The 21,639-nt window shown below is 43.6% G+C and overlaps 1 protein-coding gene across 4 annotated transcripts in view; it reads right to left on the minus strand.

Moving 5' to 3' along the window:
- Window positions 1-21,639, minus strand: part of EPB41L4B (erythrocyte membrane protein band 4.1 like 4B) — a 144,324-nt gene that overhangs the window by 45,939 nt on the left and 76,746 nt on the right. For 3 of the 4 annotated variants that reach the window (XM_028165458.2, XM_057548537.1, XM_057548535.1), the window contains exon 15: window positions 20,088-20,152. In XM_028165458.2, the coding sequence (XP_028021259.2) occupies window positions 20,088-20,152 (65 nt within the window). Of the gene's footprint in view, window positions 1-16,239; window positions 18,292-20,087; window positions 20,153-21,639 lie in introns of those variants that run through there. The other variant, XM_057548538.1, reaches the window with a different exon arrangement.

A 21,639-nucleotide genomic window follows, 5' to 3' on the forward strand; every position in this document is an offset into this window, starting at 1 on the left:
AGATCTGGTGTACATTCAGGGCTGTAGGTAGTGTTGCAAAGTTTTGAGCAAGAATTTCTGAGGAATGGTAAATAGACATCATCTCCCATGCCATCTCCAACTGATGCTCACTCTCTGCTTGGAATGTAAGACGAAAAAGGATTCTGAGGTTGTGCCAGCTCAGGAGGAAAGAGTGCTGTGATTGATGAGTGATGTCTGCCGCGGACCTGGAATGAAGCTGTAGTCTCACGTACCTTCTTGTCTTTCCAAGTTAAAAGTGTGTGTGTGTGTGTGTGTGTGTGTGTGTGTGTGTGTGTGTTTTATTTCCAGGAAACCCAGAGTGAAAAGTTAAACAGGGAAAGAAATATATGTGCAGAGAGTGATAAATTGTATTTAATAACATGTGTGGGGACTTCCCTGGTGGCACAGTGGTTGGGAGTCCGCTTGCCAATGCAGGGGACACGGGTTCGTGCCCTGGTCCGGGAAGATCCCACATGCTGGTGGAGCAGCTAGGCCTGTGCATCACAACTACTGAGCCTGCGCTCTAGAACCTGCAAGCCACAACTACTGAGCCTGCGTGCCACAACTACTGAAGCCCGTGCGCCTAGAGCCCGTGCTCTGCAACAGGAGAGGCCACAGCAATGGGGGGCCCATGCACCGCAATGAAGAGTAGCCCCCGTTTGCCACAGCTGGAGAGAGCCTGCACGCAGCAACGAAGACCCAATGCAGCCAAAAATAAAATAAATAAATTTATAAAAAAAATAACATGTGTGATTTTCACTTTACCGTGACTTTTGGGGAAGACTGAGAAAGAGACAAACGGGAAGAGAAATAGATGAGGCTCAGAGAAGCTGCCTGGATCTCTGAGAGTAAGAGTTTCTAGAAGAGCAAAGGTTCATAAGCAGGCGTGGAATGACCTGGGTGCTCTCTCAGCTCCTACACACGGAGGACCATCCTGGAGATCCTAACTTATGGCACTGTGCGGGGTTATGGGTCTGTTAAGGAAATCACTGTTCCTGGCCTCGTGGACTGTTCCCTGCAGAACTCCAGGAGGTGACAGTCACATCAACTATGACGTAAATGGCATCCACTGGAGTTGTGCAGCTGTCCTGTCCACAGGGACCTCAGAGATGGTCAAGCCCACCCAGAGGGTCCGGCAGCACTCAGCAGCCCACAAGCCTCGGGGCCCAGTGGCTAAGGTTTAGGAGATGAGGCCAGCTCTGTGCTCACCGTCAATAGAGACTGAGATTCACCAGGCTTCTGGCATTCTGGAAAGGAGGTCACAAGTCCTGGTTTTCAGAGGGTGATGGACGAGGGGTATGTAGACATCAGCCCCTGCTTCCATGAGCTGGCAGTTGAAAGGATCTGGTGTGGAAGAAGGGGGCTGCTAGGTGCCTAGCACGTGCTAGGCGCTTTAATGGTTTTCTTTTACAGTTACCCTGCAAGGAAGCTGGTGCTACCTCCTTTTACAGTGGGACTTAGTGAAGGTGAGTAACGTGCCCTGTTAGTAGAGGTGAAGTGAGAAGTTGAACCAGATCTAGTTTCTTCTCTTCCCTTCTCTTGGAGGAAGCCCCTACTCCCATTCTACTTCTAACTCTAGAAAAGTTAGTGTTCCTACTGGAGGGGGCCTGTGTCATATGGGATATTCTTGACTGCATTAGGGGTGGACACGGCTCTGCAGATGCATGGTTGGGGGACTTTTACAGCCCTGCCTAATCCCACCAGAACCTCTCCCCTCCCTGACTCTGGGATCCCAGCAGGCCAAACACGTGGTACTCAATCAAAATGCGTTGCATACTGAAAAATGGGATAATTATTCAGAGGTTTATAAGTATAATATTATAACATTATAATAATTATAATATTATTATACCATTGTTATATTAATTATTATAATAGTTGTAGTATTTAGTATAATAACAGTATGATTATTCAGAATAATCCTCCAGAATCCATCGCCAGAACTATGACCTGCGCAGGGCAGGGATGGGGGAGGGTCCTGAGCTGGAACACAGAACTTACACGGCTTTCTCTTAAAACTAAGGCTGGGAGTTATCAGGGTGCTCTGAGGAACCAATCATACACTCTACAGCTCAGCCAAGTTCTGGGTGACGTGGGCTTCTGTGGGCAGCCCTGGGGATCTAATCTTGGATTAAAAAAAAAAATCATAGAATTGTAGAAACAGAGCCACTCAGATATCATCCAGTTAGGTGGTTTTAAATTCTGGATGAATATTAAAAGCACCAGAGGAAACCCTCTACACTGCTGGTGGGAATGTAAAATGGCATAACTGCTTTGGAAATCAGCCTGGCAGTTTCTCAAAAAGGTTAAGCATAGAGTTACCATATGACCCAGAAATTCCATTCCCAGGTATATACCCAAGAGAAATGAAAACATGTCCATACAAAGACTTGCACATGAATATTCACAGCAGCATTATTCACAAGAGCCAAAAGGTAGAAACAACCCAAATGTCCACCAACTGATGAACAGATAAATGAAATCTGGTATATCCATACAACAGAATATTATTCAATTTTAAAATGGAATGAAATATTGATCCATGCTATGACATGAATAAACCTTGAAAACATAATTCTATTTATATGAAATGTCCAGAATAGGCAAATCCATAGAGATAGAAAGTAGATTAGTGGTTACCGAGGACTGGGGAGGATAGGGAGAAATAGGAAGTGACTGCTAATGGGTATGGGGTCTCTTTTAGGAGAAGTTAAAATACTGTAAGATTAGATTGTAGTGACTGTACTACTTTGTGAAAATGCTAAAACTATTAAATTGTACAATTTGAATTGGTGGATTGCATGGTATCTAATTTATATCTTAATAAAGCTGATTAAAAAATCAACCAAGGGAGATTTTGAAAACTATCAATGTACAACCCTTACCCTGGCTAATTACATCATCTATCTAATCCAATGTGCAGCCAGGGCTGAGTAACAATGCCCTAGTCCAACCTCCTCCTTTTGCATATGGGGAAACGGGGACCCACTGGGGGGATGAGGTGACCAGGTCACACAGTGGGCAACTGGCTGAGTCTGGGACACAATCCAGGACTCCCACCTCTCTGCTCGCCAAGTGCCCCAAGTGCCGCCCATCTGCTACATCTTCCCATCTGCCTCGGCTTCTATTTAAGGCAGCAAATGCACTCATCAGGAAAATCCCAAGACCTCCTTAGAAGCCCTCTGCCTAAGACATCTTTGTGTACACATCTTGCCTTCCCAATGATAGAGACTGTCATATCACATGTATTCATGTCCTTGGGTGATGTTAAGACAACTGGTTCTACATTTCAGGAAAAAAGAGACCTTCCCTCACAATATCTACATTAATTCTTCTTTATTGGCTCCTCCCCAGGCTGGGTTGGACACCTCTCTCCTTACCTTTACCTTACCCTCCCTGAGTGCCCCTGACCTGCTGTGTTTCCAAGGAAATGCATTTCCCAGTTTCCCTGCCCTCCGGTTTCTATGTAGGTTTGACCAATGGGAGTCACTGACAGAGACTGGAGGGTAGGAAAAGGAGCTAAGTATTTCTCCCTCATCTCTTTCTGCCTCAGGGGATGTTTTCAGCAGTAGTTGAGTCCCCTGGGGCTTCAGCTTCCACTAGACTGACTCCCTGTGGCCCCAGCTCCTGGGCTCTGGAATACTGCCATCTCTCTTTGTCTCTCCAGCTCTATGAGTGATAAGCAGGTTCTACTGTTGCTAATTTCTGGGTTGCCTCACTGGTCACTTTAGCTACTTAGTTCTTCATCCCTTGTGTAATCAATTCCCTGTATCAAATTCCCTCTGTAAGAAACCTGCCTAGAGTGATTTCAGTTCTGATTGTCCATGACTGATACACAATTATCTACCTGTATCTATTTCTGAATTCTTCATATTTTTTTAATGATTTAAAAATTTATTTTATTTTATTTATTTATTTTTGGCTGCGTTGGGTCTTCATTGCTGCACGCGGGCTTCCTCTAGTTGGTGGCGAGCGGGGGCTACTCTTCGTTGCGGTGCGCAGTCTTCTCATTGCAGTGGCTTCTTTTGTTGCAGAGCATGGGCTCTAGGCACGCAGGCTCAGTACTTGTGGCTAGCGGGCTCTAGAGCGTAGGCTCAGTAGTTGTGGCACATGGGCTTAGTTGCTCCGCGGCGTGCGGGATCTTCCCGGACCAGGGCTCGAACCCGTGTCCCCTGCATTGGCAGGAGGATTCTTAACCACTGCGCCACCAGGGAAGCCCTGGATTCTTCATATTTTTATTGAACTATTTATTTATTGCTAAACCAGCACCAGACTGTCTTAATTACTTTTTTTTTTTTTTTTTAATTTTTATTTATTTATTTATTTATTTATTTATTTTATTTTTGGCTGTGCAGGGTCTTTGGTTCGTGCGAGGGCTTTCTCCAGTTGCGGCAAGTGGGGGCCACTCTTCATCGCGGTGCGGGGACCACTCTTCATCGCGGTGCGCGGGCCTTTCACTATCGCGGCCCCTCCCGTTGCGGGGCACAGGCTCCAGAAGCGCAGGCTCAGCAGCCGTGGCTCACGGGCCCAGCCGCTCCGCAGCATGTGGGATCCTCCCAGACCAGGGCTCGAACCCGTGTCTCCTGCATTAGCAGGCAGATTCTCAACCACTGCGCCACCAGGGAAGCCCCTGTCTTAATTACTTTTGTGTTAATATTTGGGCTTTTTAATATCCGATAGGACAAATCCTGTTTCCTTTCACACATCGTTTTTCTTTTTCTTTTGTTTTTTCTTGGCTATTATCATGCACTCAGTCTTCCAGGTTACTTTACAATTCAAGTTACTACCAAAAAAATCCCATTGGAATTATGATTTGCAGCATTAAATATAATGGATTAATTTGGGAGAATGTATTCATAAGGTATTTCTCACCATTTATTTAGATCTTCTTAAATGTCCTTCAGTCAGAATTTTAAACTTTTCCATAAAGGTATGGAACATATCTTGTTAACTTTATTCCTATCCATATATCAGTTTTGTCACAATTGAAAATGGGATCTCACTAATTATTACATTTTCTCTAATTTTTTTTACTACTATTTATATAAAACTACTGACTTTAAGGCATTTCTACCTCTGGTCACTTTGCTGAACTCTTATTAATTGGAATTCACTTGTATTTTAGGATAATCACATGAATTTTGTTTCTTCCTTCCCAGCATTTATTCTTTATTTTGCTTTCCTGGCTTATTGCATTGGCAAGGCCTCTAGAATGATATTGAATATTAGCAAACATCTTTGTCTTATTTCTGAAGTATGTAGATTATCTTAAATCTACAATCTACATTAAATGTTGATTTGTGACAAATTCTACTTATCAGGTTAGAGACAGTCCTTCTACTGTTAGCCTACTAAGAATCTTGAAAGATTAGCATGACTTATTCTGAACAAATCCATTCTGTTCCTAAGTGAACACTACTTTATTAAGTGCTTAAAAAAGAATCTGTTCTCAAACTTTTCCTGGTATTACCATCAAGCTTATCACTCCAGGTTTTAGAATTCATTTTTCAAGAATCTGTATGACATTTCCCTGTCTATTCTTCTGGCATTTCCCCAAGACTCCATAGTTTTTCAAAGTGTTTTGGTGCTGGCTCAGCAATGACATATGCAGATTTTCTTCAAGGCCATTTTTCTCAACCTGAAGACTTTAACTGTAAAGCAGTAAAATATTTCCTGACTACTCTCTCTCTTATCTTGGACTTCAGTTTCATTCTCTTTGTTCTTTTCATCTTTCTGTAGTTAGCATACTGACTGGCTTCCTTGTTGAAAAAGAGAAAAACAAAACAGAAGTTGAGCAGCTCTTCTGCTGTCCTGTTAATCTCACATACCATCCTCAAGATGGCTCTGCTATTAAATTGTTCATCTTTTTGCCCTGACCAAAGTGTGCATCTACAGAAGTCCTTTTTTTTAAAAAAAAAAAAAAAAAAAGGTCTCTGCCCCTTTGTTTTTGGTCATATGTTCTACCTTCCTTCTCTTTAAAATACTGTTTTAAACTGTAGGCTCTGAATGCCTTCCTCTTTCAGACTATCTGATATATTCATAGTCCGTGTGGAAAATATTCCCTTTTAGATCTACCCTTGTTGAACATTTTTGAAATCTGATCTTCTAAAGATTAGAATACATGGAGGATTAAACCCTGAATTCCACTCATTTCATATTAATGACTCTAAGACACCAGGGTCATTTTCTTCCAAGGGTCTTGTCACTTATACACTTCCAACCCAGTCTTCCTTGCTGACCAGAATTAACAAAACAATACCGGCAGGGCAGTGTTTCTTCTACCTTCCAAACAACCAAATCATCAGCTAGAAAGGCCAAGGCCTCAACAGATGCTCTGCTTTTAACGGAACGCCAATGTCTGGACTGCTCAGTTCACCCTTAGGTGCTGCCTGTACTCAGTTACTCTTTTACCAATCCTGGCACATGTCTCAACTTCATAGCAGGGTTCCTGGAGGCAAGAACCGCTTCTATGCAGCCCATACAGCAGCACATAAGTTCTCTAAACACCTTCCAGAAGAGCCTGGTTGGGGCAAACTGGCACCTATTTTACTTTTAGCCTAAGTGGGGACACCTCCATGTTCCTAATCAGAACTAAAGCAACAGGGAGTTGCTGACAAACAGTAAAGCTTCCCAACTGATAGGCCTCAGAAGGTGGCAAGTGGGTTGAACCTTTTGTTCTCTCAGTTGTTGGAGCAAGTGGACAGGACCAGGGGCACCGGGAGCCTCAAGCACCCTTGTCTGCTTACCCCAGTGTGCTATACAACAACACATTTTCTATGGGTGCCAAGGACAAGAAAAAGCTGGGAAGCAAGGGCTTCCCTGGTGGTGCAGTGGTTAAGAATCTGCCTGCCAATGCAAGGGACATGGGTTCGAGCCCTGGCCCGGAAAGATCCCACATGCCGTGGAGCAACTAAGCCTGTGAGCCACAACTACTGAGCCTGTGCTCTAGAGCCCATGTGCCACAACTACTGAGCCCATGTGCCACAACTACTGAAGCCTGTGTGCCTAGAGCCCATGCTCCGCAACAAGAGAAGCCACCACAATGAGAAGCCCGCACACTGCAACAAAGAGTAGCCCCTGCTCACAACTAGAGAAAGCCCAGGCATAGCAATGATGACCCAACACAGCCAAAAATAAAAAACAAACAAATTAATTAATTAATTTAAATAAATAAATAAATAAAGCTGGGAAGCATCATTACTAGTTCATAATTCAATCCATTAGCCCAGAACTGTGGCTCTTGATTGGGACTCTCTTAGCAGAATCCACTCAAGTACCATGTTATCACAGCAGATGGTGTCAGCCAGAATCATACCTCCTGACTGAACACTAGGGCATTAATACCCTCAGAGGAGAAAAAAAAAGTGCTAACGCTTCTGAGTGCCCAGCACTATGCCATCTATGAATTTACTTAATCTTCCAACATTTGAAGAAGGAACAATTATTACTATCCTTATTTTACAGATAAGGAAACAGGAACAGAGAGACTAATTAACTTTCCCAAAGACACACAACTAGTAAATGGCAGAGCTGGAATTTGAACCCAGGCAACCTGACTATAGAGCCCTGTGCTCTCTTCAGTGCCAAGAGACACTGCTTTGCCATGTGGATGATGAAAGCAGCAGTATAATGACATTAAAAGAATGCTGGTTGGCACTTAGCTTTGGTTGTGCTGCCCCTTAGCTATGACCTTAGGTAAGTGATTTCACTTATCTGCCCAGACACCGCATTTTCAGACAATCACTTATTAAGCATTTATACCTCAGGAACTACGGATCAATGAAATAATTTGATCTCTGCCATGTCCGAATGAGAGACAGGAGAAGGTGCATTTACCCATCCTGGTTTCCAGGATACCTGTCACTCATTTCCATTTTAATTTAGCAGAGACTAAACAGAGTAGGCATTACACCAACATGTTGCTACAAGTTCTTATTGAATTTAGCGCAAACATACTATCTGACAGTAAGAGTATAATTGAAAAACTGTACCTTTTTCATAATGGGTTTGAGAAGAAAATTGTACCAACATCTTAGAAATGTGACACATTATGAATGTTAGGTCTATTAATTTGGGATGATTTCTTACACTAACTTAGTGGTTTTATTTTTTAAAAAGCGACTAGAGAGAAACGATGCCCCTACCTCATTTTTCTCTTGTCTGAAAAGGTCAAAATTATGTTTTTTGGCGTTACTTACTCTTTTATATGGACTACTAACTGGCAGAAAAAATTTTTTCCCAATTTGTATTTCTTTCAAGACATTTTCCAGGCAATCAACTTGGAACTGTCCAGTCAGTGTTAGTACAGGCGATATCTGAATCCACAATAGACTGGGAGCTCTTGTTTTCATTAGTTTACTAGGTGCCTGGAGCCAAAGATGGTGTCTTCCTCAATAGCAAGAGGCAGCGGAGTAAATATCTGTCGGATGAATGGTGTAGTGCATTAAAACTGAACTCTCCCTAGGTAATTTATCAAGTGTCAATTCATAAAAGCTTCACTCTGGTCACAAATTCCCCAGTTGTTCCTAACAATTCATAATGGTCTCGGCAAAACTGCAGAGTAAAATATTCCACATCTTAAGGAATGATGAGAGCCTTTACGATTTGTTCGGTGGTAACGGGGTCTCTGTCCCGTGCGAGCTACGGTAGGATGTGCGCATCCATCTTTGAGTCTGGAGTTTTCCTTTGGTGAAACTGGTATCCATTGGTGTCAACGAATGGCTGTAAGCAGACAAGCAGGCCTTGAACATTTTCTGCCAGAAAATCCAGTTTACCTTGATGTCGTTCTTGCTAAGTTTTACAAAGTCTTATTCTAATTGTCTGTGTGGGAGACAGCAAGAAGCTGTGAGGAAGGGCTCTGTAACTTTGTGGCGAGATCTAGGACTTTAGCAATTCCAGATAAATTTCAGGATCTGAGTCCAAAGAATCAATATTTCATGAGTTCACTTTTGCACAGAGGCTCATGACTAAGAATGTATTCAATCTTTTTCCTGCCTTAAGGAAAAAAATACTGACATAAATATTGTTGTTTTCCTTTACAGCATTCACTTCTAACAAATCCAACACTGTTTTCCCTTGGTTTCTTACAGATTTTCTTTTTGCCTCTCATTTCTGTATTTCAGTGCTCACTCTGCCTTAAAAGAAGATTCCTTTTCTTTTCTTTCTTTCTTCAGGTGGGGAACAGCATTAACGGACTTGCCCCTAGCCACTGCTTTAAATGCATACCCCAATAGCATCACACGGGAGCCCACAAGGAACAGTAGGACAAAATTATCGTTGCCATGAAAGCACAGCTGCTAGTGTGTAAAATAATGTCCAAAGAGCCCGTTCTTTATCACCCTTTGCACTCTGCAAGAGTTATGGCAGAATCGGGCATGAGCTTGCGAGTGTTATCTTTCCACTCGGCAGACACCATCCAACTCACCCAAATGAATGAAATTATTATTCATTCCAGAAAGAAGTTCAGGTTGGATGAATGAAATGCACACTCTGTTCAGGGCAGGTCCTGGACATTCTAATTGCACAAGATCAAGTGTGAGCAGGAACTGAATGTGGGGTACGAGGTTCTGAGGGGATACAGATGGGGATTAATCTATTTTGGTTTTCATTCGTGCTTAAAAATCTCTTCAAACGGTCCTCTCTCTGTTCCCCAATTCTTGGAGGTTCTTCAGAAGCTTCTATTATAAACTTCCCTAGTTAGCCTCTGAAGCCATACACTGGGCCTAATTTTAAGGGCTTTAAAAATTGCCTTTAATATAGTTACAGCGTCTTTATCCAGCCACGGAATGCAACGGGCTAGTGGAGCCGTTAGCATAGCAACACCTCTTGCTTTTGAGGTCTCAGCTGTAGAAAGTGGAGGTTTAAACCATTCACTATTCAGTAGGGGATGATTAGGTAGGTTTCTGCAGGTTTCTTGTAACATGAGCCTACGGGGATGTTCCTCTAATTATTTTCTAACCCTTTTTAGTGGATTGCCTAGACTGAGCCGTTTGGTATTTTAAATTCTGCAGCCTTTCCCCAATAAAACCACTGGCGAGTTTTGGGATGTGGCTGTGATTTTAGATTCCATATATTAGAATTTTAATTGTAATTAAATGTAAATCCGTCCTTCCCTGATCAAATGCACCAGGGAAATTCACAGTGTCTGAGTGTAAAGTCCTTAATCAACTCCCAAAAGGGAAAGGAAACATGGCTATTAGAAATCAATTCCTTCATCCTGGCTATTATTATGCTGCCCCTTTTCCTTTTTCAGATCTCCAGGGCATGCAGATATCATGCTGATTGTTACCTGAACCTCTGGAAAGCTGCTTTCACAGAATGTCTGGTAAAGATCGACTCTTCCCAGCCTTCCCTTTCTTCACTATAAAAAGGCTGAGAAGGCGGATTTTACTTCATCAGTCTGATCTTTATTAAAGAGTATGACTCAAGATTAGGGCCTCCAGATGTTTCACAGTAAACAAGGAACAAATGGCATTCAAAACGATAAAAAGGTGTGCCACCTTGCTTACAGAGAAATACAATTGAAACAGAAATCCTGATTTTTACCCACCAGACTAACAAGGTTTTAAGAAAGTTAGCGAAGGCTAGGTGCATGCTTCCTGTGGGATCGCAGAGGCCCTGTCAAATAGCTGTTGTGTGTATAGTGGGGAGAGGCGTAATCAGGTAGAATATCTTTGGAGGGAAACTTCATTAGGCAATATCCAAATTAAATACACACAATTCCTTTTGGCCCAGCATCTCTACTTGTAAGGAATTTATTCTACAGATGGATTTGCTCAAGTGCATGACGTGTACAAGGATGGCGGCAAAGCTGTCATCTTAGAGATTCAGGGCAGCCTAAATGTCCATCAGTATTGATTGGTTAAATAAATATGTGCTTGTTTAAACACAGAATAGCTCTAGATTGACAAGAAATGCGAACAATGTTTGTCTCTGGGGAAAACTAGGGAATAAGAGGGTGGAAAGGAAAAGTAACTTTTGGATATTTTTGAATTTTTACCACTGTCTGTATTACTTACTAAAAAAGGTTGAATAGCACAGCAGTTCTCTTTATTACTATCTTTCTACTTAGTCTCCAAATAGTTAAAAGCTTCCTCTGCTTTGTGTAAGATGAAATCTCAAGTTGGGACAGGCTGGGAACTGAGCAGAAGATCTGTTTCAATTCTCTCAACTTCTGAGTCCCAAATGTCCCAGCAGAATGGATTCTCTGTGGTCTTACCAATTCCTTCTCTAGGGCCATTCTCCCATTTGCAGGTCGGAAAGCATTGCCCACATTCCCCCTGGACAGTTATTTCTTCGTATTCTCAGACAGAAATATCATTTCTATTTCCTTTTATCTCCTCTCAAAACATCCCCATGCTGTTTCTTCTTTTCGCTTGTTAGAGTTTCAGAGCTGTGTCTTTACCTATTGTGTGAACTCTCTTCCATCTGATCTTTCCTTTGGAACGAAGCACCCCTTTCTGTTGCTAAACTTAGACCATACATCTCAACCCGTCAACCTAGGAGATACATCATTCCTTGAGCTAGACTTTGAATCTCCTTGTCCTGTTTCTCACTACATGGACTGCTAAGGCCTTAAATCTCAAAAACTGCTAAAAATTGCTACCAGCTAGCATCAAACATTGTGCAAAGCACCTTACACATACAGTGCCATTTAATTCTCATAACGGTGAGATATTGTTAAATTCCATTTTGGGATGAGGAAAATGAGGCATAGAGAAGATAAGAAACTGGCCAAAGGTCACATGGCTAGTGAGGGGCAAAGCTGGGATTCAAACTACCTGAGATTCCAAGCGTGTCCACATTTCACCTAGTCTGAGAACTAGGTGCTCTTGCTCCAACAAAAGCACCACTCCACACTGGGTTCTGCAGTCTTCTCTCATCAGCCTGCAACATCCTGCCATTCTGCTTCTGTAAACTTCCACCTGTTACCCCACCGTGGGCTCTAATCTCGGCACGGGTCCTTAGATTGGGGTGTGCTATGCCCTCTCCTCCTCGAGTGGTTGGAATTCACTAGCCTCTCACTTCAGCAGGAGGGCCCAACAATGACCTAAGTCTTGGTTTGACAGATTTTGGGGGAGGGAGGTTGTGATGAAATTAAAGCCATATAAAGAACCACTAGAATTCTTACATTCTTCTGCTTCACCATGAGCCCAAGGAAGTGCAAAGCTATGCTGAGCAGACAGATGTAGCTGCTTATTATGATGTATCCGTCCATTTACTTTTTTTTTTTTATTTTTTTCTGCGTTGGGTCTTCGTTGCCGCGCGTAGGCTTTCTCTAGTTGCGGCGAGCCGGGGCTACTCTTCGTTGCAGTGCACGGGCTTCTCATGGCGGTGGCTTCTCTTGTTGTGGAGCACGAGCTCTCGGTGCACAGGCTTCAGTAGTTGTGGCGCACGGGCTCAGTAGTTGTGGCTCGCGGGCTTTAGAGCGCAGGCTCAGTAGTTGTGGCACACGGGCTTAGTTGCTCTGCGGCATGTGGGATCTTCCCGGACCAGGGCTCGAACCTGTGTCCCCTGCACCAACAGGCGGATTCTTAACCACTGCGCCACCAGGGAAGTCCCAGTCCATTTACTTTTTTTTTTTTTTTAAAAGAAATTCACGTTCTTTTATTTATTTATTTATGACTGTGTTGAGTCTTCGTTTCTGTGCGAGGGCTTATCTCCAGTTGCGGCGAGTGGGGACCACTCTTCATCGCGGTGCGCGGGCCTCTCACTGTCGCGGCCTCTCTTGTTGCGGAGCACAGGCTCCAGACGCGCAGGCTCAGTAATTGTGGCTCACGGGCCCAGTTGCTCCGTGGCATGTGGGATCTTCCCAGACCGGGGCACGAACCCGTGTCCCCTGCATTGGCAGGCAGATTCTCAACCACTGCGCCACCAGGGAAGCCCAGTCCATTTACTTTTGAACACCATGTCTCTAAGAAAAAGAGTTGGCCTCTAATTAGTTAAAAATTGAGCCACTAAAACAAGGGCAAACATAACAATACAGGAAGCTGTGCTTTTCCAAAGTGTGATCCTGTGCCTGCCCACCTCAGACTCTCCTTGGAGTGACCACTAAAAGAAAGGTTCTTAGGTCTCACCCCGACCACCTAAATAGAGCCTCACAATCTTCATTTTTAACAAGCTGTCCAAGCGATTATTTGGCTTCCTAATTTGGGGGGAAATGGGCCTTTTTGCAGAATTGTTGAGGATTTCTTCTTTAGTGGAGTCTCAGTTGAATGTCAATTTCACCTCTGTTTCACCTTTTAGGTATCGCTGGGGCTTCTTAAAATGTGCCACCTTTCATGTACAAAGGGACTTTCCTTTCTTTAGCTGCAGTTTGCTTTTTCTCTATCTCTGCCCCCTTATACCTTGCTTAGGCATTTGTTGCCTCCTATAGCAAAACGGTGGAAGCAAATCATTCTAGGGCTATTTAGGATATTTACCTGGTACTTTTGGAAGATTCAGTCAGTCAGGGAATTCACTTAGAGCCATGTGTGGGAAATACTCATCCAAATGGATCAATACGGCTGCTGAAGGAGCTCTTTGATGAGCTCAGATCTTAAAAGACTAGTTAAAAGCTGGAAAATTAAGGGCAACAAAAAGGATCTATCATCTGTTGTGTTCAGAGCAGGACCCAGGAGGCTGGAGTCACTGACCTGGAAGCATACTGGGATATTAACAGGCAAGAAAAACAAAGGACTCCTGCACTGTCCTTACTCTTTCATCTTCACTGTTAAGGAGGACTATTTTCAGTGGAAGTGGTAGACCAAGAAATGAAACAAGCAAGAGGGTTTTGAAGGACAAGGTAATTCAAGACCTCCAGTCCACACGAATTACATCGATCTGACAATACCGTCAATTCACTGTTAGATATTCTCAGGGATCACAGAAAAACAGTGGATGATCAAGACCAGTAAGTAACTGAGTTTCAAAAATGCAAAAAGCTAATTCCATTAGTTTATGAAATACTGAGTTTGGTTTTGCTGGCAGGTAATATTCCAGAAGAAATGACCAGTTTGTGAGCTCTCGGGAAGGAAGAAGGGGATCATCTCAAATGAGTGGCTCACTAAGAAAATAACGCTCAATCTCCGCTCCTTTGAAAAGGGGGCTGTTGGTACACGAATGCCTGCATGGACAGGGTAACTAGACTGCTGGAGGAGGGATGGGGGGACGGGTGGGGTATTGGGAAGTGTTGCTAGCTCACTGGTGATGGTGATGAACAAGGTTATAGACCACTGGTGTGGAGGAGAGACGGACAGTCACTACACTGATAGTGGTGGGAGGTGGCTTTCTGGTAGTTCTGGATTTCAGTGTAGTGAACTCTTCAACAACATCTAGTAAGAGTCTCCTGGAGATGTGGATCGACAGGGTCCCACATGGTGGAATAATTAGCAGTGAGAGGCCTTATTAAAGCACAGGAGCGGAGAACACAGACTTTGAAGTCAGAATTGAGTGACCATGGGCAAGCTGCTTGGTTAGACCCTAAGCCTGAACTTCCCCACGTGTAAAAAGAATATCACCCACCTCACAGAGCAGTTGGGAAGATCAAGTGAAGTGACGTATGCAGAGTTTGAAGCACACATCTGGCTACTAGCCCCTGGACGTTTCTGTGGATCAGGGTCAACCTACCAGCGTTTCCAGTATCACACGGCTGGACCGTCGTTTGCCCCACTCAGAATTATAGCGATGCCTCCAATGGGAACGCCGTGGGCACAGTGAATAATAGTCACATTTAGCAGATGAATCCAGAACATTCGTGGTGGGCAAAGTCCTGCTCAAAAGATGATGCTCCCAGCGGGATACAGCTGTTCAGATACCTTCAGACCAGCTCAGGAGTGATGTATCCCTGCCTGTTATCTGGTTAGGTGGTTCCTTTAGAATGAATGCAGAATAATTCATCTGCTGAACAGACATTCATTGAGCACCTGCTACTCATCAGGCACCGGGGAACAAAGGAGAGCGTGACACAAAGCTTACACTTAAGGAACGTACAGCCTCCAAGATGAGATGAATAAGAAAGGCAGTTTTAACACAAAATAGTGAATACATCATAGATATACACGGGGGCTGTGGGGAGTAGAGGAGCAGAGCACAGGAACTAGCCCAATTTGCAGAGGTGGGTGGAGGCAGTCAGAGTCCCTGGGAGAAGACAGCCAGCGTCTGAGCAGAGGCTTAAGGGATGAGCAGGAGTTGGGCAAAGAGGACGGGAGTGACAGCATTTTCGGCAGAAAGAACAGTATTTGCAAAGGCACAGATGGGAGTAACAGCAGGGTATGGTGAATGCCAGGAACTACAAGCAGTTTGGTGTTGTAGGAGTTTAAACAGGAGGGTGAGAAATGGGGGGAAAATACGCTAGCTAGAGCAACAGGACAGGAGCAGATAGCGGGGGAACTCCAGAGAAGGCCTTGGACTTCATCCTGCGGGTCATGGAGAACCCTGGCAGATATCAAGCACTGCAAGAACGCAATCAGATGGTGTTTTAGAAAGATCACTCCAGTGATTGTGAGGAGAATGAGCTCGTCGGGAGACTGGAGTCAGAGAGATCAGCAAGAGCACCTCTCAGCCGGACAGAAGATGCTGCTACAAGATCAGTGTTGATTAAGGAGGGAGGAAGGGCTACATACAAATACTAAGGAGGCAAGCTGAACAGACCTGAGGACCGCCTGGACATGGGTGGCAAAGGGAGAGGTGCTGTGGATGATGTATAAATGCTTACCATGGTGAGAAAGAAGAGAATTCAGGTGAAGTTATTTTGTTTTGTTTTTTTCAGTAAAAGAGGATGAATTTAAGTTTTGACATGTGACGTTTGAGGTGTACAAGGATACACAAGTTGAAACGTCAGTATGAAAACTCACAGAGTAGTCTGCATTAGAGATAATAGCTCCAGAGTCAACAGCACTTATAAAATCTTGACAAGACGAGAAGGGCAGGTAGACTGTGATCAGGGAGAAAAGCAGTGGGCAGAGGAAGAACCCTGGGAGGACACCAATATGTAACAGGAAGACAGAAAAAGAGGCTGTGACAAAGACAGAAGAAAAAGTCCAAGGGCTAGAGAAGCAGAGATCACAGAAATCAAGGGATTAGTTTCAAGAAGCTGTGAGCGAGTGGTCACCACTGTCAAATGCAGTAGAGAAAGGTCCGCCAAGTTGAAGGATGAAAACCGTACGCTTCCTTTAACAATTAGGAGGTCATATGTATGCACGCTGGTTAGACCTCTTGGTTGCAGACAATTGAATCCACTCAAGGTACTTTAGGCAGAAAGGTATTTATTAGAGGTTATTAGATAATCGTATACAATCTCCAGGAGGCCACAGACACAGGTTTGGAGGTCTCTCTGCCGGGAACAGCAGCAGTCGCCAGGGCAAACACCCACCCTCACCACAGGACTGCTACAGCGGAAACCCCACTGCCACCTGTGATCAGAACCTTCACCAAAGCTGCCCCAGATGAATAAACACCCCAGCCACGGAGCCTACAAGAAGGGCCACCCTTCCTAAGAGCAACCTCATTCCAGGATGAGTTTGCTCCATGCCACCTAACTGAATGTTCACCTTCAGACTTCCAAAGTCCCATCACCTACTTCATCCACAAATGATACCTCTTGTGCAGCGTAAAAGGAAGATGGAGTCAAAAAAAAAAAAAAAAAAAAGCAAGAATAATCTTTATTCCTCAGAAACACATTTGTAAAAATGTATCAATGAAATCAAAAGATTCAGAACACAATTATCTGTATGCAGCACGTAAACTGAGGACCAAAACATCTGCTAAAAGGAAATACACCTGTAAACATGTATCTTAGGGAGCGTTTATAGGTGATCAACTCCACTGTGCAGGGTGTGCAGCGGATTCCCTCCTTCTGGATAGATTTTTGTGGTAACCAAAAAAATAAAAAAAAATAAAAGATCAGATTTTTGCAATAAACTATCTCAAGGGAGGGAAACACATTTTTTAAAAAAAAGGCTTAAAAGGGCCAAATTACAATTACATATATAAAAAATGGCACAAGAATTGATTTCACAAAAATACTAAGGAAAGTATCTCAGGCCTACCTATCAGGAGGAAAAAAAGGTCTTACTCGGGGGCTTGAAACGGAGTGGGAAATAAAGAGTTTGGTAAGAGTTCTACCCTAAAAGGCAACATATTGATTTCTGGTTCTACAGAAAGACTGTGCAACACCCTCCTATCCTCTTGCACGGGATGCTTTGGCACAACTTCACTAAAATTTTACACGCTTCAATTTGAGCCATAAATGCATCTCATATTGCATGTTGCTTCTTAAAAGAATGAAGCCTAGGATAAAAACCAACCCTCAAACTCTATATATTCTGACAGTGTGCATTCATAATTATGTCTTCTGAAAGCACGCGAGTTAGCAGCACCAATCGTTAAGACATTAAAAAATTATTCTTGTACTTGAGCAGCAACTTCTATAAAAATAAAGGCTATGTGATTTCTGATTAATAAAACTGCGAGAATTCAAAGTGACTAAACTGCTTTAAGATAGGAAATTCAAAATCTCCCTGTATTGATATAACCTTTAACATGTTATATACTTTATTCAGCTTTTGAAAGAGGTAACCCTCTGTTAAAGAAGGTCTGAATGTTATGTCCTCAGCCTAAGAATATTAAATGTTGATAAATCACAGAATTGTAGAGCTAGAGAGGACCTTGTGATCATTTAGTCCAACTTGCTCTTTTCAGACGGGGAAAATGAGGCCAACAGAGGGGAGATGGTCTGTCCAAGATCACACAATGGCAGAGGCTGGGCCCCGGTGACCTCAATTCCCACCACTGTACTATATGGTACTCTCTACGGAGTGATCTTTCCAAGTTTTTCTGGTTTTCTTTGGTCCCATTCATTAAATAACAAAGAAACATCAGGTACACAGCAATACGATAAACACAGACTTATACTCCAATTTTAAAATCAGAATATCAAAACGATTCCTGAGCCTTTAACTACCTTCATTTTTTGAGAATGCAGTCAACAGTAAGTTAGGACTACCTATTGGGGTTATTTTCAAATATTTACACAGACACTGAAAACACCTTTCAGAACTATTCCTAGAAGACATTTCTACAAACACGTCCACGGGATGCCAAGACACTTTCCATGGGATGTAACGAAACTATGATGGTGAATGGAAGTAAGACGCTTCAGTCTCTCAAAGTGCAGTCATGAGTTTATCTCGATACATCATACTTTGCATTCCTCCTAAGTTCTTCTGGTTCTGGTCGCGGACATAATCGAAACGGCTGTCATCTCCACTGGCCGATGCTTTCCAATGCGGCCTGTCATCCTGAAAGGATGGCCTGTTTTGTTCGCAGAGTGAGTGGTTAGTGGGGGTGTGAAGACAATTCAGAGAGGTGAGTGAAACAACACAAGCACAAAGGAAACGGACAAGAACAACCATGAACCACATAAATGGGGATGGCTTTCAGATGGAAGTGAATGGATTTTCTACTTTCAAGTATTTTAAAAATTCAGATGCGGGTCCTCTATCAACTTCCAGGTCGAGAACAGCTCTGCCCATGGTTGTGCCATCATCCCTCAAAGGGTGTCTGATGATCAAGTCAGTCTGGGGAAAGCTAGGTGGTGGTGAAAAAGGTTCCCTTTCTACGGGAATTCTCGAGAGCTGTTGCCACGTGAACTGTACACTGTGAACGCCCCGTGCAGCATTTTCCAAAAGTGCTGGACCAAATAATTCTCCTTTCCTGGAGAGTCTGATAAAACACAATGTGCTGGGAACCACCCCCAGAGATTCTGAGGCAGTAGGTCTGGGGTGGGGCTGGGACTCTGCATGAACACGTTTGCAGGCGACACTGATGCTGCCAGGCAGCAGGGCCACCTGCAAGCAGCACTGGTCCAGCCTCCCTAGCACTCCCAGCCGGGTCTGCCTCGCAAGGCAACCAATATGGTAAAACAGGCAAAAATCAGTGTTAAATTTTGTAAACACAAGGTTAAATTAAAAAGCATTTCTATAAATCTGTGTCTCATGTCTGGAGAAGAAACGGTCTTTGCAACACAGAAACATTTAGAAGTATTACTTCACTAGTTTAACTTGCTTTTAAATGTTACATGAATATCAAGTGCTTATGATCAAACTGCACTGTTGTCCTACAGGATCCCCAGCAAACTTGGTAAGAACTATCAAGAACTAACTGCTCTCATCTGCCCTGTTCTCAATGGATTTATTCCCATCACTCCGTTCGCCGCACTTTCTCGAGGAGCAAGGCTAGCAATCTCACTGAGAAATAACTTTATGCAAACTGAATTCACCAACTATGTTTCTGAAAGAGCTTCACACATAAACACCAATTAAGACTGATCTGAAATTCAAATCATGAAAGGAACGTTTGCCTTTACAAAGCTGGCATTAAAAAAAATCTCAAGCTTAACCGTAAATGCAACAAGGCAGGTGCCAGTTTACTTAGGAAGGACTGTGGTAGGTTAGGGCAGAGGTGGGTAAACACGGCCCTCAGCCTAGATCCCACACTGTCTATTTTCATAAATAAGCTTTATGGGAACACAATCAGGCCCATTCACTTCTGTATCGTCTGTGGCTGCTTTCAAGCTACCATGGCAGAGTTGAGTAGTTGTGACAGAGACCACAAAGCTGAAAACATTGACTATCTGGCCCTTTACAGAAAAAGTTTACCGACCCCTAGGTTTAGAAAAAGATCCATCACCACAAAAAGCAACCCTCCACCCCATCCCTGGAAAAAAAAAATCCTTTCAAAAAATCCCACAACAAAAGTCCCTGAGCTTTAGTCATATTTTTAGTAAATGGATTCTCAGGACAGGAAAACGTTACTTAGAAATTTTAAGTAACATTTCAAACATAAAACCAAACCCAAAATATCTGAGGTTAGAATGACTAAAACAAAACAAAACAAAACAAAAAACCCCACCCAGTTCATTTTTATTTCGTCAAGCATAACTTTAGTAAATCCAGACCCATCACCGGCTTATTTTGCTTTGCAAGTTATTCATCTCTTCCAGGACAAGACAACTCTTTAACAGTTGTTTCTGATGCAGAATTTCAATTCATAACTAAGTAGAAAAGGAGAGCTTGGGAAAGGACGGCTCTATGAGCTCAGGTACTTACCTGATGTTTGGAGAGTGCGGGTGCCACCGAGGCTGGCTGGGGTGGAGATTGGGGTGATACTGGGGCTAGAAATAAAACACCAAACTCGATTATTAGATGCCCTTTGCTTTCAGTGGTCTTCACCGTATGTGAATGGAGAGGCTCTTACTGAACCCTGGCTGGGGGAGCGCACGTTTCCCAGGATATCACGTTTCCCCCGTGACAAAGGCTGGGGGCTGCCCTCCAAGAAGAAAGCGGAAGGCATCTGCCTTGAAAGGGTGCCCTAGAGCGCCCAGGCAAGGCAATATTCATCTCTCCCAAGGGAACCGGATGGAAGGGGCCAGAGAGACGGGGAGAATGTGGGTAATTTATTCTTTAGAAACAATTTCTGTCGTTGCTGAAAATGACGACAACTGTGTGTAAACAGTTGCATCTGCAAACAGACAAGGACTGAACAGAGGATGCCAAGGCAGCAGGACTCTGGGTGAACTCTTTCTCTCTTGTTAAAAAAAACTTTCTAAAATGTGATCCAAAACAAACACTCCCCCGCCCCCGTCCCAGAAACAAACAAACAAAACCCCAAACCATCCAGAGCACCATTATCCTGATAAAACAGAAGGAAAGAAGTAGTTTGCCCATTTTAACATGAGAAAATGGATCCGGACTGATGACTCACAAAACGGCCCGGGGTGAAGACAAAGGCTGGCCTGGGTGGGTGGCAGGCTGCCTGCTAGTCCACTTCTGGCCTGCAGAGGGCAGCGGTCCCAGACTCTGTCAGAAGCCCTGGGGCTTTTCAAGGCTAAATTTTCTATGGGGCAAATTAGGTTCTCCTGACATTTAAGTCACCACAGGCTTGCCACCATTATTCTTTTAATTATTTCTTCCCCTTCTTCTCCCTCCCTGCTGTTCTGGTTAATAAGCAGAAGTCCATTCTCTATTATGAAAAATTCTCAGCAATTCTGTTCATTCCATTTTCATGGACCTGCGATGCCCTCCTTGACTATTCTGTATTCCAGTGGCCCCTCTCCTTCAAGGATGCCTGTCAGCAAGTCCACAGCCCCCAAAGGACATCCTACTGGAAAGAGGAACCTGGAGAAAACATTTCAGTGGCAGAATCTGAAAGCTGACCAGGGCTTTAGAATCTCCTGGAAATAGTCACTTCATATTTCTCTCTCTTAGGGGATACAGAAACCCAGAGGTGATAGATGATTTGCCCAAAGCTGGACCGTTTCAGGCGTTTTGGCCATACAGCCAAGGCCCCAAAAGAGGCTCCACCAACTGGGTCTTGAACAAAAGAAAGTAACCTAGAATAGAAGTGGACCTTCTATTCTATACACCTTGTCTTCAAACACAACCAAACCAGATGCATTGGAGAGAGGTGGGCACCTTATCCATAGAGACTTGGAAGGAGGATATTCCAGAACCTTCCCTGGTCTCCTTTGGTAATTTATACACCCTCTAAAGCTGTCAAGGAGTATTTTTTCATGTTAACCCACATGGTTCTCAACCAGGGCCGTTACATCTCCCTGGGGACAACTGGAAATGAGTATGTGCAGTTTTGCTAGTCACAATG

Source organism: Balaenoptera acutorostrata, chromosome 6 (genome assembly GCF_949987535.1).
Source record: "Balaenoptera acutorostrata chromosome 6, mBalAcu1.1, whole genome shotgun sequence".
Taxonomy (NCBI): Eukaryota; Metazoa; Chordata; class Mammalia; order Artiodactyla; family Balaenopteridae; genus Balaenoptera; species Balaenoptera acutorostrata.